The sequence below is a fragment of the Stenella coeruleoalba genome (genome assembly GCF_951394435.1).
Source record: "Stenella coeruleoalba genome assembly, chromosome: 11".
NCBI lineage: Eukaryota > Metazoa > Chordata > Mammalia > Artiodactyla > Delphinidae > Stenella > Stenella coeruleoalba.
Window position 1 is genome coordinate 57,534,042 of NC_137157.1, and position 24,922 is coordinate 57,558,963.

The 24,922-nt window shown below is 48.7% G+C and overlaps 2 protein-coding genes across 8 annotated transcripts in view; both read right to left on the minus strand.

Annotated features, from left to right (window-relative positions):
* Window positions 1–154: 154 nt before the first annotated feature.
* Window positions 155–12,622, minus strand: PIP4K2C (phosphatidylinositol-5-phosphate 4-kinase type 2 gamma). Of its 4 annotated transcripts, none has more exons than XM_079938575.1 (11): window positions 12,364–12,622; window positions 9,380–9,477; window positions 8,609–8,705; window positions 8,105–8,248; window positions 4,419–4,565; window positions 4,191–4,229; window positions 3,486–3,599; window positions 2,847–3,114; window positions 2,575–2,678; window positions 2,271–2,393; window positions 155–1,991 (listed from the first exon to the last, which is right to left on the minus strand). In XM_079938575.1, the coding sequence occupies exons 1-10, from the start codon at window positions 12,535–12,537 to the stop codon at window positions 2,313–2,315; spliced, it is 1,266 nt and encodes a 421-aa protein (XP_079794701.1). In that variant the 5' UTR covers window positions 12,538–12,622; the 3' UTR covers window positions 155–1,991; window positions 2,271–2,312. The 4 variants fall into 4 exon arrangements, with proteins under 4 accessions (XP_079794701.1, XP_079794700.1, XP_079794699.1 ...); XM_079938574.1 differs by having other exon boundaries at window positions 211–1,991; window positions 2,294–2,393; XM_079938576.1 differs by having other exon boundaries at window positions 1,907–1,991; window positions 2,282–2,393.
* Window positions 12,623–14,770: 2,148 nt separating this feature from the next.
* KIF5A (kinesin family member 5A) overlaps window positions 14,771–24,922 on the minus strand; it is a 32,104-nt gene continuing 21,952 nt past the window's right edge. For 2 of the 4 annotated variants that reach the window (XM_079937614.1, XM_079937611.1), the window contains exons 18-28: window positions 24,624–24,688; window positions 24,405–24,514; window positions 23,956–24,057; window positions 23,390–23,450; window positions 23,069–23,140; window positions 22,802–22,906; window positions 19,991–20,207; window positions 19,606–19,759; window positions 19,207–19,289; window positions 18,771–18,798; window positions 14,771–18,314 (exon numbers count right to left, since the gene is read on the minus strand). In XM_079937614.1, coding sequence (XP_079793740.1) covers window positions 18,236–18,314; window positions 18,771–18,798; window positions 19,207–19,289; window positions 19,606–19,759; window positions 19,991–20,207; window positions 22,802–22,906; window positions 23,069–23,140; window positions 23,390–23,450; window positions 23,956–24,057; window positions 24,405–24,514; window positions 24,624–24,688 — 1,076 coding nt within the window. In that variant the 3' untranslated portion in view covers window positions 14,771–18,235. The remainder of the gene's footprint in view (window positions 18,315–18,770; window positions 18,799–19,206; window positions 19,290–19,605; window positions 19,760–19,990; window positions 20,208–22,801; window positions 22,907–23,068; window positions 23,141–23,389; window positions 23,451–23,955; window positions 24,058–24,404; window positions 24,515–24,623; window positions 24,689–24,922) is intronic. The other 2 variants (XM_079937612.1, XM_079937613.1) reach the window with 2 other exon arrangements.

Genomic DNA, 24,922 nt, shown 5'->3' on the forward strand with positions numbered 1-24,922 from the left:
ACCAGCCAAAAGACCTCCTCAGCCAGAAGCACCGGATGGATCTCCCAGACTGGCAGCAACTTCTGATAATCCACCCCCTTTTCTTTACTCCCTCTCCATCTGGGTGGTTGGTCACTTTCTTCATTACTTTCCCAGGACCCTGCTGTACTCTTCCTGCCCTGCAGACAGAGGACTTCTCTCCAGGAAGCCTGCAGGAACACTGAATTCCTTCTCCTTTAGCTCATGTGTGCTTGGTGCTCACCTTTACAGAGATGGGAGTGTGATCTAGCCCAAAACCCTGGGGGAAGAGGGAGGGTCACATCATCTCAGCTGTCCCTGGCCCCCCTATAGCTAACTCCCACAAAATTGGGGAATGTTTTCCATTCCCATGCACACTCCTCAACACCTTTTTAAGTTCACAGCCATCTACCTTGAAACCCATATCCTTAGGGACCCAACACCTTAAAGACCAATCAGAATTCTTCATCTGGTCTCTGCATCCCTAAGCCCAGGCTTCCAAAATAGCAAGAGGGAAAGAAGAGGCATTTCTGTGAAGGAATTTGGATTCAATAATTTATTTTCTATATAGTGACAGCAACAGGAGTAAATACACAAGATCTTTTTTATTAATAAAACAAAAAAGATGAAAAAAAAACAGAAGCAACAAATGAAGAAGACCATAATGCTTATGATACATCAGCCACATGGTCAGAAAACCCATTTCTAAAGAACAGTTGCTGGTGTCATGGAGTTTTATTGCATTCAACAGGGGAAGGTAGATGGTTGGAATGAAAAAGATCCATCAGCCTCCTGACAGGAACATATTATAGGGACTCTAATCCTTAACTAGGGACTCCTCTTGTGAGCAGAAGATGGAGGGGCAGGAGGAATTCTCCTTTATGACCTCATGACTTCTTGTGAGACAGATCAGTCCAGGCAGATACAGAGCAAGAGTCTTTGTACCCCACAGGCCACTCGTTGGTGCCCATCTTTATGTTTCAGAGAAGTGCAGAAGCCTCAGGGGGGATGTAGGATCACAAGAAGAATGGCTGCCTGAGCCCCAAGGGCATTGTGGGGAAGGGAGTACACTATCTCAGCTCATCAGGGTCTGCTACATTCTGAGAATATCACGTATTAACTCAACTATCTTTGGAGGAGGCCGGGTTATGGCTCTGACTCCTCTCTGGGGGTGGAGAGTGAAGATGACAAAGGCGGCCATCTGTCCCCTGAGAGACACAGTAGCAGTATAAGACGAACAGAATAACAAATCCAACTGGAAAAAGCGTTTGGGAAGGAGAGGGGAAGTAAGTATGCTATGGGCACACTTCCAGAGAGTAGAGGAGGTTCCCACACATGAGACTTCCTTTCTCTTGAAATAACCAGGGTTAACCCAGGTAGAGATATTCCCTTCTGCTCGGTCTAAAACCTTAGGGGTGGCTAGACATGAAGAAAGGAAATTTAACATAGGGAGTGAACCTTATACCCCTGGCTCATCCTCCCAGCCTCCAGAACTGGCCACACCCCCAATGAAGGGTTCCAGCTCCAGGAGGGATGTGAGGTCCTGGTGAAGAGCAGTGACAGTCAAACCCAGGATCCAACACTGTGGCCATCTCTGGTGGGGGTGAACGTGGAGTGAGGGAAGAGCCTGGAGAGTAGTCAACCCTCAACAGAGACCTCCAATTCCCTGCATAATCACAAGAGTCCTCAGAGGTCCCACCTCCATGAGCTGCCAGCCCGCCCACCATTCTCCACCCCAGCCGCATAAGATTGGCCATATCCCATCGTATGTGTGCATGCCTGCACCCACATCTGTAGTATTTTGAAAATCTTCCATCCCAGGGCCTACGGGGAAGGAAGTGTGCCACAGTGAGCTCTATAAAGTTATCAGCAAAATTCAGACACTCTTAGTTCATCCCACACAGCAAAGTGCATCCACAGTAGCAGCTTGAGCCAGGTCCGTCTGTCCAGTCAGGTCCTGAAGATGGCAAACAACACCCTTCCCCCAGCTCCTCCTATGTTATAGAAACAACAGGACATTTTACAAAGATCAAGGCACTTGGGAGAGAGTCAACAGTAACACTAATGAAGCAAGCAGACTTGTTGGAGGGGAAGGGAGAAGGAAAGGAAGAGGAAAGAGGACAATGTATTTCTGAGGGCCAGGAAGAGCCTACTCAACAAGAATGAGTTATCTGGGTGGAAGAAGCCTGTAGCCTGAAGTTAGCAAAAGAGAAAGAGCAGAAGAGTGGCCAGAATACCCACAATTCCCCCAAAGCCTCTCAGAACCCCACCACCTGGAACACACAGCAGCAGTCACCATGGAGTCAGGCAGTCTCTTAGGCAAAGATGTTGGTAATAAAATCCAGGAATCGCTTAGCATACTGCTCAGGATGGACAGTAGAAATCTCTGCCCCCGCCTGTGAGAGGAGGTATGGAACATGGTGTCAGGCCCCGCACCCCTCCCCAACTCCCCACTCTCAGTTCCACTCCAGATCATTTCCATACCCAACCCTTCATCCTTCTGCCACCCCACTGCTCTGGCACAAGAGGCTCTTGAATAGTCAAGACAAGAAAGGAAAGGCTTTAGAGAACCCTCACCCCATGCTTGACAGTTTTGGCTGCGTGAGCTGCTTTCTTCTTGGCATCATACTGTGTCAGGATGTCAATAAGGCCCATGAAATACACCTCCTTCTGAGGGGCCCCTGGGGAGAGAGACCAGCAATGAAGAGCAAGTACAATCCCAATTCCCTCTCCCCAGGAACCAGTCAGATCTGTTTTGAAAAGCTAAACAGCCTCTCCACCCACCACCCTGGTCTCTGTCCTCCAGGGACCACCCTCCCCACCCTTAAAATTTCCAGGCTTTTTCTCACCCTCAGCACTCCGGATGGCATAGACATCAATGAAGGATTCAAACTCTCCAGGGCCCAGGGGCCGGTGGGAATGGATGTAGCCGCCGATACCCTCAGGGGAAGTGCCATAGGAGCCCACCAGAGCAGGAGGTCCGGTCAGGGCACAGTCCCCATCCCCCTCTGACTCCTCCTCCCGCACAGGCCCCTCCTCCTCTGGTTCAGAGCCGCGAATGATGTCGTGGATGCCCAGCAGAAGGCTGTAGTCCATGATCTTCAGCTGCACTAGGAACTGAAACCCCACTGACAAATGAGAAGCCCCAGATCTCCCTCTCCACTTCCAAGTACCACCCTTATACCTCCATCCCTGAATTTCCGGGGCCCTCCTGGGGAAAAGAAGTGTAAAAATTGAGGGTTGGGAGTATACCATTGCCCTTTATTACCTAATTGTCCTGGGTATCTAAGATCATTCTTTTAGCTCAAGCCAGCCACCCCCTCCGTAAGTCACCTCTAGAGGATTTTCATGATTCTTATCCAACTCCCCTACATGCAGAGAACCCAAAGGGAAGGGGAGGAGTTCCCTTGTATTGTGAATGGGCAACTGCCCTGTGGGGAGCAAAAAAGGGAAACAAAGCCACTTCCCACAGCACCCCAACCCATCACCTCCACATCTCTCTTTAGCTTCTCTAGAAAGACTTTCTTCTCCTCTTCAGCAATATAAACTTTCTGGTTCTTGTTGAGAAAGTCCATATCCTTAAGGGTGGGCAATTCTTTAACCTGAGAATAGGTAAAGGGACATCTTGGGAATACAGCCCTTACCCCACGCTCTCAGAAAACCCTGCTCTATGTAGGGCTTTGTCTCTGACTCTGGGGTGTCTAGGGGAGACAGATTTACAGCCCATCTCTCAACTGACTTAACACTAGGATGCTGCCCAGAGCCTGTTCTTACCTCTGGTGGCTTCCCCAGACTCAGCCACTACGGCTGTACCCCAAATCACACCCCCCTACTTTCTGCCTATGGTTTCAGTCCAGAACCTCCATTCTGACTTTTCTTTCTTCTGAAGCAAAAACAGCTGCTTGAACACAGAGCTCAGAATGGGAGGCAGCTGGTAGGCATTTTGCTCTTGAAGTCTGACATTTTCACGCATCCCGAAACCTTCCACATGGACTAACCCATGCCAGTGACAAAGAAGCTCTTCCCACTGCCCCTTCCAAACAATCCCTGGATCAGGAAAAGTCTACATCTCTCTTCTTTCTGGTGGTTTAAGATAAGAGTAAATAGCTGGGGATCCCTACCTCTTTATCCCAAGAAGGTCCCTTTGACCTGCCCTCCCCCATCCCTCACCCTATCATCTAAAATTATATCACCTTCTCCTTATCGCTGGCTTCCCGGGACACTAGGGAGCCCTGTGGAGAGACCCAAAGACAAAGTCAGCAGAAGTGGCTAAAAGAACAGTCAGGACCCAGCTCCTAAGACAAGTCCTCAAACCCACAGCCCTCTTTCCTTTAAAATGCATCATCCAGTGCCCTCCCTGGCCATTCCCCTCCCTCAGGTCATCAGGAGTCTCCCCTTCAGCCCTCACCTCCTCTCCTTACCTTGAGGTCATACTTCCTGTGCACAGGGAGACGGTGGCTAAACATGTTGCGCATCACAAGCATGTAGCTGTCTTCGTTGTCCACGCTAACCCGGTACATCCCCAGGAACTGGGGCAGCAGTGTGTTGCCATGGCACTTCACAATGTACTGGGGTGGAAGGGAGGAAGGAAGGGGAAGAGGCCGAGCAGCTCAGGGATGGGAATTCAAATGCTACTATTCCATAGGGATTCAAGTAGAGGTTACAGAAGCTCCGAAGGGATGTGGGGACTTTCTAAAGATGCCCCTGGTATCCGTGCAGTTTCTGAATCATCATCTCCTTTCATTTATCCCATATGTATAATGTCTCTTAAATTTAAAGTGGGGCTTCCCTGGTGGTGCAGTGGTTGAGAGTCCCCCTGCCGATGCAGGGGACACGTGCCCTGGTCCGGGAAGATCCCACGTGCCGCAGAGCGGCTGGGCCCGTGAGCCATGGCCGCTGAGCCTGCACGTCCGGAGCCTGTGCTCCGCAATGGGAGAGGCCACAACAGTGAGAGGCCCGCGTACCACAAAAAAAAAAAAAAAAATTTAAAGCGCCATCTCTCCTTTCGTCTTTATTATTCTTTGAGATGGGGAAGGGTACATGTTATTATCCCTCTTTATACGCAAGTAGTCACAGAACCAGTAGTAGAAATTACATCAACAAAATGATTTTATCTAGACCAGGGGTCCCCAACTCACGGGCTGCGGACTGGTACCAGTCCTCGGCCTGTTAGGAAGCAGGCCGCACGCAGGAGGTGAGTGGTGGGTGAGCTCGCCATCGCTCGCATTACCACCTAAACTATCCCCCGCCCCCGGCCCCAGCTCCAGTCGGTGGAAAAATTGTCTTCCACGAAACCGGTCCCTGGTGCCAAAAAGGTTGGGGACCACTGATCTAGACCAATGTTCTTTGGTGGGCTAGACTCCCACCGTAAAAATGTTTGCAAGATGGCCTATAATCTGGATTCTTAAAAAAAATTCCTCTTTCAATGCGACAATCTCCCTCGGTGTTGCTGCCTACTTCTCTTCATAGCCAACCTTCTCAAAAAATTAGTCAGCCATGAGTCCACTGCCTCTCTCTCATTCATACCTCAAACGACTGAAATCAGATTATACCCTCATTTCTCCTCTGAAATTTCTCTACTCCTCACTGCCTCAAATCCCTCAGTTGCCAATCTCATGGGTATCTAGTCATCATATTTCAACTGGCTGGCACTAGATACTACTGACCAGCCTCTCCTTAAAACTCTCTTCACTCTGAGCTCCCATCACACCACTCCTCTCTATCCTCAAATCCTGTGTGGAATGCAGTAGGGCATAAATCATTAAAAGCATCTGACAACTCTCGCCAAAAAGACCCTGACATGGTGCTGGCCCTTGGGGCTTCAGTCTCAGCCTCACCGTCAGCCACTCAGGGGAAGAGGTCTCTAGATCTGTCCCCTGGCAGGGACTTCTGGGGCAGAGCTGGGGATAGAGGCCTGTGGGAAGGAGGAAAACACAACCATAGCAGAGCCTCTGGGCAGCAGAGTAAGGCCTCTGACCACGCGGCCTTACTTTTGTTCTCATCTTCCCTGCTTGGGGCCGTGGGCATGGCTTTAGAGAGCCAGGGTAGTCTGGTCACTGGGAGAACAGAAGAAAAAGTTTTTGCTCCTTTGAACCTGATGGGGGAGGCCATTTGCATGTGGAAAATGCTCTGTACATTGGGGACTGCCTGTATCTGGAAGTTTCATTAACTCTTAGCATCCTGTTCTCAGCCTCCAAGCTGTATTGAGAAGTTACTAGTCTGTATTTTTATTAAGCCTTAAAACTTCTTTTATGTGCATTTGGTGCCAACTTTTTTGTAGAGCTGTATTAAAAACAGCAAACTTGTGCTCACGTCTCTATGTAACTTTGAGAGGAGCATTCTGTTATTTTTACAAGGCAGGAGTGTGTATAGCTGTTGAATTAAACTTAGCAATCACGTTAAAAAAAAAAAAAAGCGTCAGACAACTCTTAGTCTCCTTTATGGGCTCTTTTCTCTTCTTGCTCCAGAAGGTTCTTTCCTCAACCTTCTTTTCATTTCACTCGACACATCCATAATCTTAAACCCGAACGAACTTTCTGGCCAACCCAATATAATACATTCATGGCGATAGTTACCATCTATTCACCTATGGTTCTGAAATCTAGACTTCTAATCTAGTCCTCTTTCCCAAACTCCATACCCCAACCACTTATGGGACATCTATATCTGCATGAACTGAAGAAACCACAAACTCGACATGCCTAAATCCAAACTGTCTTCTTCCAAAAACCTGTTTCTTTTTCTGCTTCCCAACTGTTGGTCACTGGGCAACCAGTTATCCCTAAGCAGGAATTTGGAGCGCCTCTGCCTTAATTCTCACAATTCTCCCAAAGGTCTTTCCACCTCCACTGCATCATCCCTCCAGGCCCTTGTCATTTCTCACCTGGACTATTACAATTACCTCCTAATTGGTATCTCCACTCTCAGTATTTCCCTCCTGCAATCCATTCTCTAAAATGCTGACACAGAGATATTTCTAAATAACATATATATCACTCCCCTGCAAACCACCTTCAGGATAAAGCCCAAACTCTTTGTGTGGCTTATAAAACCCTCACGGCCTGGCTCCTGCCTAACTGTTTTTCCACAATACCTTATCCCAGTCACACTGAATTTCTTGCAGTTCCACAACACCAAGCTCTCTCATGGCTCTGTGCCTTTACAAGTGCTGTTTTCCTTTGCCTAGAGTGCTCTCTTCCTCCTTGTCCAATGGCTGGTCCCTACTAGTCATGCAAGAATCAACTTCTAGGATACTCCCTCTAAAAAACTCTCTTTGAGCCTACCAAGTGTACCTCTTGCCCCAGGTGAGTTGGGATGCTCTTCCTCTGCCACCCCAGAGCATCCCCTAGATACCTTTACTCCTTGCACGCAGCTTGCTGTGTGCTAACTAACGCTAGCTTACTGGTCTCTGCCATTAGAACAAGAGAAATTCAAGGGCCACGGCCATTTCATTCACCTCTTTCTCTACTGCCTCACATAAGACCTAATAACAACAGACATCCAATATTTGTTGAATAACCAAAAACTCTTTTAGAATCTTTCATTTATTCCTTGCTCATTGATTTTGGTGAGATTTTTCTTCAGTAGAAAGATATTCAGGCATGTTTTTACTCCCAAAATAGTCCAGAAACTTCACATTCCAAATTCATCTGATCGGATAGAATAGTTTCCCTAATCCCACTTAGGGCTGGATACGATCATGGCTTCTCTCCTCCAATCTATCCCAATTGTGCACTTATCCTGGTTTTCTCCCCAGACTGCATTTATTCCTGATAGTACATTTGGTGTTAACACTTCATCTAATTCTGACTTAGTCTAAAGTTTATACTTTGCTATACATGTACCCTTTATGTATCTATCAATTCACAGCGGTTTTAGATTAGAAGTGCCAAATAAGAAGGAACACGAACTCTTCTATTTAATCAAACACAAATCGGTATGCAGAGGCTCTCTTTTTGAAATGCCTTGTTTTCAAAAGTATGATGTCAAATGCTTCTTGGGGAGCAAAATGGGCTATAGGGAGAAAGAGGGATAGGAAGTCTCCCAAGTGCTCTGGAGCTGAGTTATGAGTAGGGAGGGGAAGAATGAGGCTGGAGAGAGACCTGACCTGATGGTAGTTGGAGAGGTTGCTATGCATGTCAGCAATGTCCTCACTGGATACTTCTTTGATGACCAGAGTCCGATCATAGGAGATAAGGAAGCGACCATCACTGCCTTCACTTTCACTCGGGGGACTTCGGGTAAGGGACACCTGGGGACACAAAATAGGCTAGAAGCTCTTTTCCTCCCCTTTATATGGAGATGCAAGTCTAGGACAGTGGCCAACTGAACACACCTGAAAGTGGATAAAATCTTGACGTAAGAGGACGAGCAAGGGTTCTAAATTTGGTGTCCATATATGGACTAAATGAAATTGAAAGCAAAAATTTTAATGTATCTACATTTCCCCCCAAGGACAGAGTTTATAGCTTTCTTCAGATTTTTTTAGATGCCTGTGACCACAAAAAAATAAAGAATACCTGTGAAGGCCCTCATTTCTCCAAACATGACTGTCCCACGGATTCCCCAGTTGTTAGGGAGAAAGGACTATCCTCACCCAATGGACTCTCACCAAGTAATCCTGGTCATCAATACCAAATCGATCACGCAGGTTCCTGAAGACCTGGGGACAATACTCCTTGAACTTGAAATGACTGGGCAGATTTTCCCTGCAATAGAGGTTTTCAAGATAAGAAACAAAGTAACAATATTACCTTATATTTATGTAGGGCATGACACTTTACAAAGCACCTTCACACATATTACCTTATTTGACTCTCATAAAACCCGTGTGAGGTCCTTTAAAGGTGTATTATTCCCATTTTATAGAAGGGGAGACTGGCTCAGGGTGGTTGAGTGACCTGCTGAAGTCACATGACTGGTAAGCGGCTTAAGCAGAACCACGACCTACTGCCCATCCAAACAGCAGCATTTCCCAAATCTCAAGCAAGTCAGAGACATCCCTAAATAAGCAATAGGTCTTGAATGGCATCTTCTGATACTAGGAGGGCTTACAGGACTCAGGTATTTCTTTCAGGGAGTCCCTCTCAGAAGCTAATGGTAATGGCATCTAAACGTATTTATTACTTTGTGAACCTCCAGGCTAGAGGAGAGGTAAACTAGTACACATAGATAAGGGTGTAAGGAACATTGGAAATTATTTTAGTGGTTTCTTTACAAAATACTGAATTTCTGCATAGGAAGGAAGGTTAGACAATACAATAACAACTTGTAAGTTGTCTTCTAAATCTAAAACCTTCAACTCATTCAATCTTAACTCTTAAAATTATTTATTTTCTCTTTTAGGAAGGCTGACATGAGAAGGGTGGGGATTCCCACATACCTGCGGAAAAGGTGATTGTTGACCTTGATCTTGGAGCTGGCCTTAAAGTCATCTGGCAGCAGCATCACCGGGGGAGGCACCTGGCTGAGCTCATTGATCTGATAAGCCAACACAAGAACAGGAAGCCAGTGAGCAGGGGTGTGGAGAGCTACTTATGCACTGTGTCTGGGCAAGAGTCAGAAAAGGGCAAATCAAACCTCATTCCCTTAAAAACGCTGGTTATGCATATGCTTGACAAAGGTGAGAGTATGTGTCTGCCATCTTCTGCTGCCCAAGGCCTGCAGTAAGCAACTCTTGCACACAGCCCCTCACACTCCCGCCCCCGTGGAACTTCATGCTCACAACAGTCATTTTATATTAGGCAAACTCCGTAAGCGACTCTGGACTATTTTTTAAAGCTGTGACAAATTCTAGAGAAAAAAAAGACCCTCAGCAGACTCAAGACATTCAAGACAAACAGTTCCATGCTCCACTGGAAACAAAAGGTGTTTTCAAAGTACAAGGAGAGTTAAGGGGACTCTGAGGAGTCGACAGCAGCGAGAATGAAACGTCCATATCCTGAAGGAGGCATCTCCTTACAAACAGGACCAGTCCTTCCTGACCACTCTGACCCAGTTCTCTGTAGTAGGTCCCCACCTACCTAGGTGTAAGATAAAAGAAAAACAGCTGATTTTAGAGGGAATGCAGGCAGGCAAAGGATATGAGCTCATTAGGCATCTGTTCACTGAAGTCAAGCCAACCCACATCCCAAAGGATGCAAGCATCACATGCTCTCCTCAGCCCCAAGAATCAGCAGTCTGCTAATTCAGGGTGGAAAGGGGGATCCTGCACTAAGAAATGCCCAGGAGATGTGCTTTCTCCCCACTGTTGCCACAGTATCTTTCACGCACCCTTATCACTTGACTCTAACCTCTAGTTTACGTGAGTTCCCCACCTGGGTTGTGAGCTCTGGTAAGGACCAGTTCTGGTCATCTGCATCACTCAGGTGCCTAGCTAGCACAATATTTGGCCCACAGTGGTCCTGAAGTGTTTATTAACTGAATAAACAGATGCCTTGCCTATCCTTACTTGATCATTCGACAGAGGTTATGAAGTGTAGTCTAACCTAAATCCCATACACTGCAATGAAAAACCAGCTCCTCTCATTCTCAGTAGAAAAGGAGGACAGAACACATTCCTCCAGAGGGAAAAAAGAAAAAACCCACTAGAGATTCCCAGCCTAAAATTCAGCTACAGTTCTTCATGCCCCCTCCTCGCCACCTGCTGTTAAGCAGGCTGAATCATCACTAAGGCATATGTTCAAGGAATTTCTCCATTCCAGACCCTTGAAGTAAATGTGTGCTGGCTGGAGGGTGGGGTATTGGGGCTAAAGTATATATACCTAGGGAAGCTGAGGCAGGTCTTATGTGTAATTCCCCAATCTTACCAAAGGAAAACCCTCCTTCTTAAGTTTCCCAAAGGGATGGATGGATGAGTCATAACAGAGGCAGCCCACCTCCATCAGCCTTGCCCATACCAAGTGCCTTAGACTGAGCTGGGAGCAGTCCACAGAGCCACAAATGCAAAAGGGAGCTGACACACCCCCAGATGACTTTCTAAGCCACAAATAAAAATGTGACAAAAACTGTATTCCTCCTCATCCCCTTCCACCTCCACAGCACTACCATGACTATAATGTTTCAAGGAAGTTGAGTTTTTAAAACATTGCTTGGGGGCTTCCCTGATGGTGCAGTGGTTGAGAATCTGCCTGCCAATGCAGCGGACACGGGTTCGACCTCTGGTCCAGAAAGATCTCACGTGCAGGGGAGCAACTAAGCCCATGTGCCACAACTACTGAGCCCACGTGCCGCAACTACTGAAGCCCGCATGCCTAGAGCCTGTGCTCCACAACAAGTGAAGCCACCGCAATGAAAAACCCGCGCACCGCAACGAAAAGTAGCCCCTGCTCCCGCAACTAGAGAAAGCCCGCGGGCAGCAACGAAGACCCAACACAGCCAAAAAATAAATAAATTAAAAAAAAATTTTTTTTTAAATATTGCCTGTCATATTCAAGGTCACTGCATCCCTCCAATCCAGATCTGAGGGAAGGGGGGCAATGGCTGTGCTTCCTTCACCTGAGGTACCCTCAGGAAAGTAGATGCGCCGGCCTCTTTTGGCCTCCTCCGGATTCCCAGGCCAACCTTCGACAGCAGTTCCCTGATTCTAAAGTTCACCACCATAATGTCCCCATGACCAGAGCTCCTGAGCCAGCTCTTTGGTCAAAGATGACCCCCACTTACACCAAATACCATTACTCCAGCCAGCAATGGGTTGCAATTAAGACCAAAGGCTTACATACATTAAGTGCTGAGTAAGTGCAACCACTAGGCTCAGGGTGGGGTAGCTTCTCTGAAATGCTGTACCTCTGGAAGGGAAAGGAAGGGACATGCAGGATTAGAAGGTCCAGGAAGCCTGGAGCTTCCCCCAAAGCCAAGGTTCCAACGTCACTGACGGCGGCTGTAAAGCAAGGTGCAAAGGAGAAGTGAACGATTCCCTTCATCCAGTTACCCTCTCCGCTCCCTTTCTACACTTACACTCTCACTGGAGACCTCACCACCACCAAGCCAGAAGAGCTACTCTCCCTAATGTCCTTCCAGACGGAGCCGGGTCCCGGCCGGTCTCCGTGGCCTGAGGCTGGAACGGACTGGAAGGAAGCAGGGAGCTGGATTTCAGTTGGGGAAGATGGAACCAGAGTGGAGGAGTAACGGGCGGAGGGAGAGACAAAAGTCTACGTTAAAAAAAAAAAAAAGGTCTAGAGCGAGAAAGTACGCTGGGTGAAACACCTGAGGGCAGGTGGGCAGACCAGAACAGCCTGGGGGAAAAGTGGCAGCGCTAGGGGCTCCGGAGGCGGGAGCCTGGAAACAGACAAGCCCGGAGGAGCTCAGAGGTTCGGACAGGGCCTCCGCGGGGCCGGGGCCGGGGCCGGGGCCGGGGCCGGGTCTCACCGAGTGGGCTACGCCCCACAGGAACACGCCCATCAGCGGGTCGGCCGCCCGGAACACCTTCACCTTCTGCTGCACGAAATGCTTTTTCTTGGTTTTGGAAGCGAAGCCGAAACCTGTGCCGGAAGCCGCTGTCGGCGCCGGTACAGTGGCCGGCGGGACCGAGGAGGACGCCATAGTCTCCCGCACACCCAACCGAGTGAAAGCCGGAGCCGGCCGCGATGTGGTCTCCCGACCCCGGAAGCGGCGCTCACCTGCGCCTCCGTCACGTGACCGGAGGCTGGCCCGCGGGCGCGCGAGTAGGGCGGGGCAGGCTGACTCCGCCCCTGGCGGCCGCACGTCTGCCCCAACGCCCGCGCGTTGGCTGGACTCACCTGGCGGTGGGGAGTCGCACCGAAGCCTTTTGCCCTGAGGGCTGCGAGCAGTCCGCGAGGCCCAGACCAGTCATCCAGGCGTAGGGGATGCTGCCTGGACTGGCCTGATTTAACCCTTCGGTCTAGGACTTCTTTGCTGCAAAGTCGCCGCCTTCCGGTTTTGCCCAGTTTCTAGGAATAACCTCCGCCCTGAAGCTAACCCGAAAGCATTTCTTTACGAAGTAGGAGATCCCTTAAGTGGGTTTCGTGCTTTTAGAAAGACCTCTCAGGCATCATTCTGGAGGGTGACCAGAGTACTGCAAAAGTCTAGGCACGAGATGAGGAACTAAAACAATGATTATTGGGATGGAAAGAAGGGGCTGGCATCTAAAGGTATAGTTTGATGTCAGTTTGTAAAATCCTTAGTGGATGTGGGATTTGAGGGAAAGGGAGACATTGAGAATGAATCCTAGGCTTCTGGCCAAGGTGTAGAGAGATGGTGGTGACATGAAAAGGAGCAGTTTTGGTTGAAAACAAGAGTTCAATTTGGACCGTGTTTGAGGCACCTGAGGGCAGCCGGACATATGGGCCCAGAGTTCAGCAGAATGATCTGGGCTGGGGATAAAAGTTTAATTTTTGCGAAGAATCCGTAGGTGAGGATGACACCTCCCAGGGAGGGCAAGGAAAGGCTGAACCCTGGTATAGGCCACCATGTGAGAGGCTAGTGGGAGAAGACTGAGAAGGGGTGGCCAGAGAAGTAAAAGGGGCCAGGAGAGCAGGGTCACAAAAGCCAAGGGAGTTGAATTTCGAGAAGGAAGGAATGGAGAGCAGTGTCAAATGTCATGGAAAGGTGAGGCAAGACATGGAAGGAGCAGTGCCCATTGTCTTTGGCAACTAGTGACCTTTGGAAAGCACTTTCAGCAGAACAAGAGCCAGATCCAGGTGGGCTGCGGGATGACTAGGAGGTGAGGAAGTGGGGAAGGGAAGCCTGGGACTTCATCAGGAAATTTGGCTGTGAGAAAACAAGGTGGGGAGTGGCTTATAGAGAAACAGTAAAACACACTTTTAAGGGAGACCTTACCAAGGACAAGGGAAGAAATCACTGAGACAGAAGTTAACAAAGAAAATGCAAACTGCCCAAGTCTGCATCACTTTTAGTTATTTTATATATTTTTTATTTTAGTTTCTTAATTTTTTTTGGAGTATAGTTGCTTTACAATGTTGTGTTAGTTTCTATTGTAACATATATCCCCTCTTTTTTGGATTTCCTTCCCATTTAGGTCACCACAGAGCACTGAATAGAGTGCTCTCATTAGTTATTTTATATATTGAGTCTTTGTAAGTACCTCAGGAATGAAGATCTGGAAGGGCCTTGATTTAGTCCAGAGAAGGGAGATTTATCACTTGTCAGATGGGAGAAAGCGATCTGTATAGACAGAGGTTAAGTGTGTAGGTGGGGGGGGCGGGGAGGTGAAGAATTTCACACACTCAGTCACCTTAATTTACCCTTTAAAACAGAGTTGTTGCCTAAGAGAGGACGGTGAGAAGGGATCTTGAGGAGTGAGGGTTTAGACCAGTTGCTCTGGAGAGTGGGAGAGAAAACAGCGGGGACACACAGAAGGAACGGTAAATCAGCACCAAAGGTCAAGTTACCTCTGGAGCTGTTTTTAATTGCCCTAGTGTTTTGGTCGTATGGTTTTCTTCACTTATCTCAGAAACTCTGAAGGAAGAGCAGAGAAGACAGGTAGGGCTATGCTCTAAAATGGGGGGTAGAAGGGTGATTGTGGTAAACAATCTTGGGACAAGAGAGCTGAGCTCTTGGCGAGGGAGGGTTGCAGACACACTAGAGGGATGGAACTGATGCTGGGGCTGAGGGTGGTCTGGGGAAAACAGTGAAGAAAACAGGATACCATTTTTTGTTAAAAATTACGAACAACCTAGATGGATGTCCACCAATAGTGGAATGGTTGAATAAATTATAGGATACGTTTATGAAAAATCATGTATTTTTTTAATGAGGTAAATATGTATCTTGACATGAAAAGATCTCTAGGACATATTGTCAAGTGGGGGAAAAAAGCCTGCGTGTAAATATATGGAAAAACACCTGGAAGGATATATCCCACGCTGTCATAATGCCATTACATGCAGGGAAGGGAGTGAGACTGGGGAGGGATAAAGACTTACAACACCGGAGAGCCATCATTGAATTTATTTTATTTTAAAGGTATCTATGTACATCAAGTAAATACACACTGGGGTTGGTGCAGTTTGGTTTGTCTTTCACGCTGGCATGCAACATTTTGGCAGATGTGAGGGGGCAGGCCAGGTGCCCCTCGTGGAGACCCTGGCTCTCTGAAAGGAATGTGGTGAGAGGGTGGGAGGAGGGGGATGTGGAGTGAAGCTTCTGGTGAAGGCTTTGTGTGTGTGTCGTTTCTTGTTTATGTAAGTGAATTACATTTCCCTTACATCTTGCTAAAGAGAAGGCTGTTCCCTCTGTCACCTCTCTCCTCATCTGCCCTACACCTTCACATTTTCTTCTGTGTTTTAAAAGAGTCATTTGGTGGCAAGATTACATAAAGCTCACTGGATTCTTGGGTGCCCTGCTGGCCGACATTAGCACAAGTCTCCAGGTGCACAGGTATCTTCCTTCCTCTCCACTTGCGTCTGGAGACAGCGTGGCTCACCAACCCCACCCTTTCCCTCTTTGCTTGGGGCAGGGGAGCCAGATTGAACCCGTTTCCTCAGAGCAGTGGTTTTCAATCTACTCTACAGAATCCTTGGGGTCTCTTAAGGACTGTTCAAGGGCTCCTCAACTAGTGAAGCATTTTCCACCAAACAACAAAAATGCAAACTGCCCAGGTCTGCGTCACTTTTAGCTATTCTTTATGTCAGGGTTCTGTATAAGATTGGTTCTGAAAAATGTCTGAATATCACCGCCTTGGATTTATTCTACACCCCTCTGGTATTTTTTTTTTTTTCCCTGCATTTCTCCTTAATTGCTAAAAAGGGCCTAACAGGTAAAGGGAGAAAGGACTTTTTCGCCTGAAGGAGTCACAGGCCAATACAGGCTGTATTTACCAGCTGACACTCACACTGAGCTTTCTTTCCTGACTTAGAAACTAGGTGATGGGTTGCCCTGCTACCCTGTTCTTCCAACCCAGATAAGACTGGCTATCTGGACACCAGGTTATATTTCTTGATTTGGACTGGCTTGTGACCTCCACTCTCCATCCCTGCAGTTACCTGGAAAGCCACCTTAGCACCATGTGGTAGGACAGGATATGAAAACAAAACAATAGTCCTGTCAATTCCATAGGGAGTGGGGGGCGCCCCCTGGGTCAAGCCCTTGGGCTCCTCCACCTCTGGAAAATCTGCCCTGCCCTTTTCTTTAAAGTGCACTTAATACCAGATGAGGACATTACAGAGGGAATTCTTTTTGGAAAAAAACATTTTTTAATGTGTATCATCGGGGAAAAGTCAGGCTCCAGCTTGAAAGGAAGGCATTTCGAGATACCTATTTTGCCAATGAACTGGAAGCCCCCAAACCAAAAGGTGGAGACGGGAAGAACATGCAGCCCAATATGGGACAGAGAAAGGAATCCAGCCCATCACTCTGGCAAAAAAAATACTTAGGAATTTTCCAGTCTGTTTACCCCCAAAGCCAAAGAAGGACTCATTTTGCTTACGCTTGGCTATAACTTTCACCGTGGACAGATGAGCAACCATTTGACAGATTGTTGGAAATGGGTTGGCCTCCTCAAGGTTTCAAAATAATTTTAAGCAGCTTTGGGTTCTGGTCATGAGCTCTGGGGTAGAGAATATCAAAAGGAGTTTTGAGGAGAAAGGGAAGTGGTCCCTTGAGCAATCCATGTTCTTGGTTGTCCAGGGGGCACAGGAAGAGGGAGGCAAAAGGCAGACTTCGGGGGGCAGAGGTGCACACCCAGAACCCCTCCGTTGGGGTGAGGGGTGTCTGAAGAAAATTCACCGTATAATTTAAGCAGTCCTTCCATTTCACCCTCCCCTGTGCTAAATGTGGAAGAGGAGGGAGGAAGAGTCTATTTCTGTATCTTCTCATGACGCCAAGACATTCTTCTGCTTAAGGCTTTGTGTACGTGCATGTGTGTGTGTGTGTGTTTGTGAAGGATCACAGCCCTCTAGCTCCCATTTTCCTTTTATCATCTCCGTGACTAACACCATTCAGTGTGAGAGATGCATATAGGAGAGGAAGAAGAAACACTGACCCTCCTCCCTATGGCCCCAAATGAGGAGGGTATACTATGCTTAGAAATTGCTAAATACATCATTAGATACTAGAGAGTATGACAGAGAGAAGAGAGAGACATAGCAGCAGCTTTTGATATATAGATACAGAGTACAAAGAGATACAGAGTAAGAGAAGACATCATACATAGTACAGTCGGACAACAAGGATTGGGGAAGGGAGTTAGTATCAGAGACCACAGGTTTGCAGCATGCTGAGAGAAGAGGCCTCAGTCCCTCTTAGAAACTGGGGAAGAAAGAGAAAGAGGTTGTGAGGAACCACCTTGCAGCCCGGTCACTGAAGAGGAACAGGGTGGCATCTGTGCCAACTTGGGTTTACAGTCCTGTTCCTTTGATATCAACAGCCAGACGCCACCCTGCCATCTCCTGCTCCTCCACCCACAGGCCTTCCCTAACTCTCCCTCCCCCATTCCCACTGCTTGCTTCTCATGCCTTTCTGCCTACGTGCACCTGGCCTATTACCCTGGAAAACCCCTGGAGAGGGCTCAGCTTGGATGCCGCCCACTAGGAGACTGGCCATGTTCTCTCGTTTCTCGTTCTCCAAGGATCCAAGGTGGACAATAAAACAGGATCCCAGTGCCCGTTTTGAGCCATAAAGCAACCTGGCGAGAAGCCTGGTGACACACAAGAACCAGGAAGGTGCCTGTGCTGCTAGGAGAGCACAGGGAACAGGGGAGAGGACCCAGGACAGAGGTGAAGGTGGGGCTTGGAGGTGGGCACACAGCTGTTTTCCACCTCCACTAGCAAGATTGGAGGGGAGTGCTGATACAGCAGCTAGACGAACAAAAAGACTTCCTGGGGCATTTGCTAAAGCTCATTGGTGACATATACAGATATGAGGAGTATAGGACACAGAGATCTCCCAAGGTCTCCTAATAACCACTAGGTTCTGTGACCTGTGTTGCGGCTCTAGATGGACACTGCCCTTGCCCACTTCTTTTGACATGTTGCAGCGACCCCTAGTGGCATAAAGGCGGTACTGTGGTTCCCACTACGGCCAAGCACAAGGGGGGAGGGGAGGCCAGTGCCTAGGGGACACCGGGCAGTTCTGATGTAGCCCCTGGGAGGGGACAGCAGGAGTTGAGGGACAACTATATAGTAAAAGTTTTGAGATGATTTAAAAAAAAGCAGGAGAAACAAAGAAGCTGAGGGCAAGAAAGGAGGCAACCTGAGGCTGGTCAGAGGAAGCGGCCTGAAACTACCTGAAAGTGCAGGTATGCAGCAGCCCGTGTGGGAGATTAGCTGGCTGCCGTCTCTTGGTGGAGAGGGAACAGCTTGGCCTGGTCATCAGCCTCGTAGCCGCATGGCAGGTCACTCCTGGAAGAAGAGACCCAGCATAATCACAGCATTGTCAGCTCCGTATAAATGACAGCATTCCTGTCACTCTGCTCTCTCAGCATCCCGGTGAGATAATGAAGGGCAGGAATACAGGGCAAATCAAGGCCAGAGAGATAGAGCTGACTTGCCCAAGGTCACAAAGTTCCCCAAAGTAGGAGGGAAACCCAGGTCATCAGACGTCCATGGCGTTTTCTCCCAGCCCCCATAGCTGGCATGGGGAGGAACCACAGGGAGAATTGGAGGAGGGGACAGTGTCCTACACCGAGGCTGGGGGTGACTGGACCTCCTGGACAACACAGTGATGGCGAGAATGGTTCTCATTTCCTCCTCCTTTCCCCAAAGTCTCCAGCGAACCTCTAAGTAAGGCATGAGGGAAATGTAACCATTTCTTCTGGTCCCACCCAGAGAGCCCAAGAGCAGTGGCAACCGGCGTACCTATTGTCATTGATATCTGTGGCATTTCCTGAAGAGAACATCATGGAGAACACAAGATTGGAAGAAGGAAAAAAGAGATTGGGTGTTACTAACGGTCTCCTCAAACCCTCTCTCATCCTAATCCCTTGGAGAAAGAGGTAAGTGTCTTGGCAACATAGCTGCCATCTGGGTCTGTGGCACTCGTCTTAAACTACCCCAAGCTGCATCATTATTTTGTTTGAGAAAAAGCCTCCCTCAGCCCTCACAGAGGAGAGGAGAAGGGGAAGGGAAGGGAAGGGTTGGGACAGGCACGTGACCAGAGGAATCCACTTCTAAGCGTCCAAGACCCTGAAGGGATGCAGTGTTTGAGCTGTAGGTGCAGGGTCACTTACTTTTCTGATACTTTTCAACTTGCCCTGGGGATCCCACAGGCTGGTTACCCATCTTTTTCACTCACCATTGTCCATGTTGGCCTTCTGGTAGGAAGCCAAGGGGGCTCCAGAAGATGTGGCCCCACTGCTGGTACAGGAGTTTGCAAAGCTGGATGGAGCAGAGGAGAGAGATGCAACCTCTGGCACCCACCTTCCACTATTCCGAGGACCACTGATCCACACTCACCCTCAGGGATGAAGCCATCCACCCCTCCCATCCCCAGAGACCAGAGGACAACAAACATGGCCTCAGGCTGGGAGGGCAGATGCCCACCTTCTAATCAAAGGTGTGAAGTTGAGAAAGGGTTAGAAATGAAGCTACTTAGGAAAAGAATTAAGTCTCACCCAATAATTAACCCAGTCTTATGCCTTATAGGGTGCAGAGAGCCTTGGGTTGGGACTTCAGCCCGCCCACGGTCACTCACTACATGTCTGAGGTGGAGCTAGGTGCCGCCTGCAGGTACAAATTCTGGTAGTTCTGGAAGAGGCTGTTGGTGTAACTGATGCACTCAGGGCTCCGGGTGCCATAGGCGTTGGTGGGTGAAGATGCTGGGTAGTGGCCAGGCCGGACGGGTTTGGCTGCGGCAAAGAAAGGAAAATGACCGTGAAGAGGCTATTTGTTACCTTGCAGTTGCCCTGCAAGGTCATTTAGCTAGAGCTGAACTGAGTTGCAAGTAAGGTAATTCACTTTTCTACTGTTTTGTAGTGGTGGTGGGGTGAGGCTGGGGTGGGGTTACACTGAGGAATTTGCTGGGTTCCCCCAGGTGGTGATCCCTCCCGTACGCCTGTTGACGCCCACTCCCCACTCACCAATCTGGGCAGAATGGCCCCGTTTGCTGGAGCTCTTGTACCGAACGGCCTCCTTGATGCGGTCCACCTCCTGCTGGTACCGGCGCTTGTCCTTCATGGCGCCCTCCTTGGCCTCCTTCAGTGCACCCTCCAGGGCCTTAACTCTCTCAGCCGTAGCCCTAAGTCGTTTTTCCAACTTAGGAAGCTCACAACGCAGATCTGCATTGTCACGTACCAGCTGTGGGACGAGCCCCGGCGAAGAGGCGGGGAGAGAGGCGAACAAGGCAGCAGAGTCGGGGGTGAGGGTGGGAGAGAGAATAAGGAAAAGTCATGTCAGGGAAGGTGGAGACCATGTGGTTTCCTCCAAAGGCCTCATTCCCTTTACCTAATTGCTGTTCTGGCCAGTTCTTTCCTTCTCCCTTTAGCAAACGGTGGTCAGGCATTAAAAAGTTCCATCATTTTCCAGGCAGCAAAAACATGCCAACTCCTCTGTAGCCCAGAACGCTTGGGAGAGCAAGAGTTCCAGTCTCCTCCTGGCCTAAACACCACCAACCCCCCAATATCTCACAGCTGGTGCCAGACCAACAGCCCCAGGGCAACCATGGGAATGAGGCCCCTCCCCCTCCCCCAGAGATGACTCTGTGGGCATGCACAGGGCGAGGCAGCAAGAGCACAGTAGCAGTTTGGAGGGTGGAGATGGTGTTGAGTGCAGGTTAGGTGCAGTGTAGAGCAGGAGCAGAAGCTGGAATACAGGAGCCCACGCACCACACACACACGCACACACACACAGACACAGATACACATACACACATGGCCGCCCCATAGGAAGGAAAGAAAATGTTTTGAAGTCTCACAAACATTTGTGCTCATTACCTTCATGTTCAAGGATTTCCTGGGCTGTCCCTCTCCCCATTTAAATTAAGCTACAGCGTGGTATTAACCACCTTGCATCCAGAAAAGACTTCCTGATCTTTTTACAAGGTGTCACACAATGACTAGGGCCCTACAGATTGCAGGAGGAGCCGGCCTTGGAAGATATCAGGTAAATCAGTGCAGCAGGGAACACTGGGAGAATTGTCCCTTTAATTTTGGACAATCTACAGATTATAAACAATGTTTTGCTGTGACAATAACTTAGCTTAATTTGTAATAGGGTTATGGCCCTGGCTATTTAAGATTCTGTTGACTGAGAGGTTTCTACATCACTCATGTTTTCCTTTCTAGTCTTGTGTCCCCTGAGGTAGGATATTAGGAGTCCTCTCTCCTATAGGTGAGTAGCTTTTGGTCTTTGAGACTTAGAACAGAGGCAGAGCCTTCATGGGGGAAAAGGAAAACAGCCTGTGATGTCCTGAAATGTGCCACAATGTGGATGAACCTGGAGGACATTATGCTAAGTGAAATGAACAAGTCACAAGAGGACAAATCCCAGATGATTCCACTTAGGTGAGATTCTTAGAGTAGTCAAAGTTATAGAGACAAAGTAGAATGGGGGTTGCCAGGGGGTGGAGGAGCAGGGAATGAGGAGTTCTTATTTAATGGGGATGGAGTTTCAGTTCTACAGGATGAAAAGACTTATCTCTGGAGAGGGATGGTGGTGATGGCTGCACAACATTACAAATGGATTTAAGGCCACCGAATGGTGCACTTAAAATGATTAAAGGTCATACATTTTATGTTATGTGTACTTTACTACAATGACAAAAATTGGGGAAAAAAAGCAATGTAATATGCATTTGGATTAAGAAGGAAAATGAACACAGAAATGAAAAAGAATGACAAAACCGATTACAAAAGTTTCTTCCCTTTCAACTTTTCTATAATGTTGTTCACACTGTTTTATAATAGGTAAAGGGGGAAAGATGGTACTAAAGCCCTCTGCAGGTCGAAATAAAATAAATAAACCCTGTGGACTACCACTGGGCCACAGTTCTAGGATTTTCTTCATTATTTAAAAAAATAAGAAGATGTACTGGGTATTTACTATATATGCTGGGTATGGCACTGGGAAGAAAAGAAGTTGAAGCTGTAGTTTAATGAGAACGTGAGTTTAAAACGAATTTTAAGGTGGATTCGAAAAGAAGGGAATGAAGCATAGGTTAGGGTTTATTTTACGAATCAGTTAAAAGAGCCAGTTGACAGTCTGTTGCATCTGTCTTCAAGGCTCAGCTATTTGGCGCTAGCCAGGGTGATCCTTCTATGTATGCCCCAAACATTTCCTGTCCTGACTCCTTTGGACTGCCCCTTCCACCTCCCCACCCCATACCTTTGAAACCCAGTCTTCCACCTAAGGAACCGCAGCAGCAAGGAGGGGGATAGAGAGGCAGCAACTTAATACACAGGAGTTTTCACTGGCCCTGACCAGGGGCCAGTTGGGCCGTCTGAGGACATCATGTAATTGCCCTGTGTGCCTGCCCCAGGCCTAGGCAGAGGGAGTCCTCTCCATGAGAGAAAGCCCAGCTTCCTGACTTCTTGTCTCTCTGCTCTCCGTCTCTGGCTAACGTCTGACCAGTATCCCTTGTGTACGGTCACGGCCCCATGCCTCTGAAACCTCTATCAGTTTCAACCTTTCCCTCCAACAGCGTAGGCCTGGGGAATTCCACTTTGAGCAGAGGCAGGCTGGGAGCTTTGGGAAAGGGAAAACAGGCATAGAACCAAGAACAAGGTAAAAGTGGAACCAAATACGGGATAAAGAAGGGATTTGTAGGAAAGGGAAAAGGGAAAAGTAAGGAAAACATGCAAGTAGATTTTCCTAAATCCAAGGGCTTCCAAAGATTTAGGTATCCTAGGTTCCCGGCCTCAAGAGTTCTCTTCACCCCTTACCCTCACTCTTACCTGTTTGTGAACCTTTGTAAGCTGTTCCAGGTTGTTCTCAAGAAAGGAAATCTTCTGCTTTTGGGAGTGAATCCCCCCACTGTCCTCGGGCTCCATTTCTGCACTCTGATGAGAGACAGAGGCAGGGGAAAGGTGTGGCTGTCCTGAGGCCAATCAGGTCCCACCCAGACCAGGTCCAGCCAGCCCCACTGAAGGCCACAGGGTCTGGAGAAGCCTGGGGAAAGGGGAAGGATATGGGGGCTGGGGAGACCCCGAGACGGCACTCACTTTCTTGACTCGAGTCGTGACGTCTTGAACGAACAGCTTGCGAAGGTTGTGGAGGGTCTGGAGTTCCCGGGCCTGGAAACAATGATGAAAAATTGGGGTCCTCCAAATACCCGGTCACCGTTCCCCCTCCCAAATTACTGGACCCTTCAGTCTCTCTAGACAAATGAGTCACTCATCCTTTAGGAAAAGGTGCGTCCTGATCATGCCACAGACTGACTCTGCAGAAAGGCTAGGAGGAATGGGGTTAGGAAGAAATCGGGAGGAAGAACTGAAGCCCTCCACCCATACCCTGTTAACCTGGCAGGGAAGGAAACCACTCACAACTGTCTCCTCCAGACCCTTGAGGTCCTGCTTGGACTGCTCGTGTCGCTCATACAGAAATCTGGAGGAAGAGGGAAACAGAAGAATCCCTCAGGGCCTCCCTGCCTCCCTCTCTCCTCCCTCCTCCATTCCTTTGATCTATATTTTATTATTATATATTACACAAGTTACCCATGTTCACAGTGCAGAAATTAGAAAAGAAAAAAAAAGATAAGTAAACGAGTTCCATAAAAAGCCCATGATTCTACTACTTACAGATCAAACCACCGGGAACATTCTGGTGTCCATCCTTCCAGACTCTTCCATGCATGCATATCCCACATAACTGTTATGGGATTACACCATTCCTACTGTTTGTAACCTGCTTTTTACACGTCACAAAACATCCCCCACATCCTTCCATGTCTGCTAATATTGAACAGAAGCCTCCCTTTTTCCCCCTTCCCCACCCCATCGAACTGTTCTTCTGAGGCACTTGCTTCCTGTGGTCACCATATTCACATCTAGATTGTGTCTTGCCTCTGCAGCATGTCTGAGTAGGGTCTGCAGGTAGACCCGTCACTCACGTCAGCTCCTGGAGTTTGGTGCTTTTCTCATGTTCTTCATTCTTCAGCTTCTCATAGTCAGCCTGAAGCTTCTCCAGCTCTAACTGGAGCTTCTGATTCAGGCTGCGGGGGGCAAAGAGGTATTGGGGAGAACAAAAAGACGTCAGCAAGAGGCAAAGGGAAGCCCAGCTCCTCAAACACTTTCTTTCTTCTATACCTTCGGGTATCAGAGGCAGACTCAGGCCACTGCTTCCATGACAGGGTGAGGGGCCCTGAGCTATCTAATCAGAATAGCCTTGCAGATAGGGACTAGTCCTCACTCCTTGTACCTCCTGGAGTTGGGCTGTCATTGTCAGGGGAATGACACATGGAAGGTAAAGAACCGGATCCTGGTGCAAGAGGGAGCATCTGAGTAGGCACAGCAAGGGGAGGGGACCAGGTGGAGACGAGCCTCCCTGGGGAACTCTTACTCTTTGAGCTCGTCAATGGTCTTCTGCTTCTCATTGATCTCGTCCCGGAGCCGGGCCAGCTGCCGGTGATGGGCCTCCCGGTGGCTGTCCATCTGCAGCTCCAGGGCCTTCTGCAAACAACCCCACCCCAAGCTCAAAGCTAGACTCCCAGACACCCGCTCAGTGAGGACCAGCACAGCCCTGCTGGGCTCCAGTCCTCCCCACGCCTTCCCCACTCACCTTCACATCTTCTGAGTCCTGTGTGTCTGGCTCCTTATCCTTCAGGGCCACTTCATGCACAGTTTCTGAGGGAGAGAGGGGAAGACAGCTTACATCAGACCTACCTCCTCCGGACAGAACTTCACATTGTGACCAGAGCTCCAGGCACAGCAAGGCACGTCCACCCAGAATGGGCCCACAGGGATGTTCTTCTGGGTGACGACGGTCCAATTTCATACAGCAGGGACACAGAACAATGCAGGGTTTATGGTTCATGGAAGCTGAGCTACGCGCAAGAGCGTGCTAAGCGGCATGTGAGT

Bases quoted from the DNA above. Each gene is read 5' to 3' on its own strand.
- PIP4K2C (XM_079938575.1), bottom strand. From the start codon at position 12,537: ATGGCGTCCTCCTCGGTCCCGCCGGCCACTGTACCGGCGCCGACAGCG. The intron at 3,600-4,190 runs GTGATATAATTT...ACCTATTCTCAG, and splicing joins AAGCCAGCGATAAGGAGAAG to GTTAAAGAATTGCCCACCCT. The intron at 3,115-3,485 runs GTGATGGGTTGG...GTGGGGTTTCAG, and splicing joins AGCTAAAGAGAGATGTGGAG to TTCCTAGTGCAGCTGAAGAT.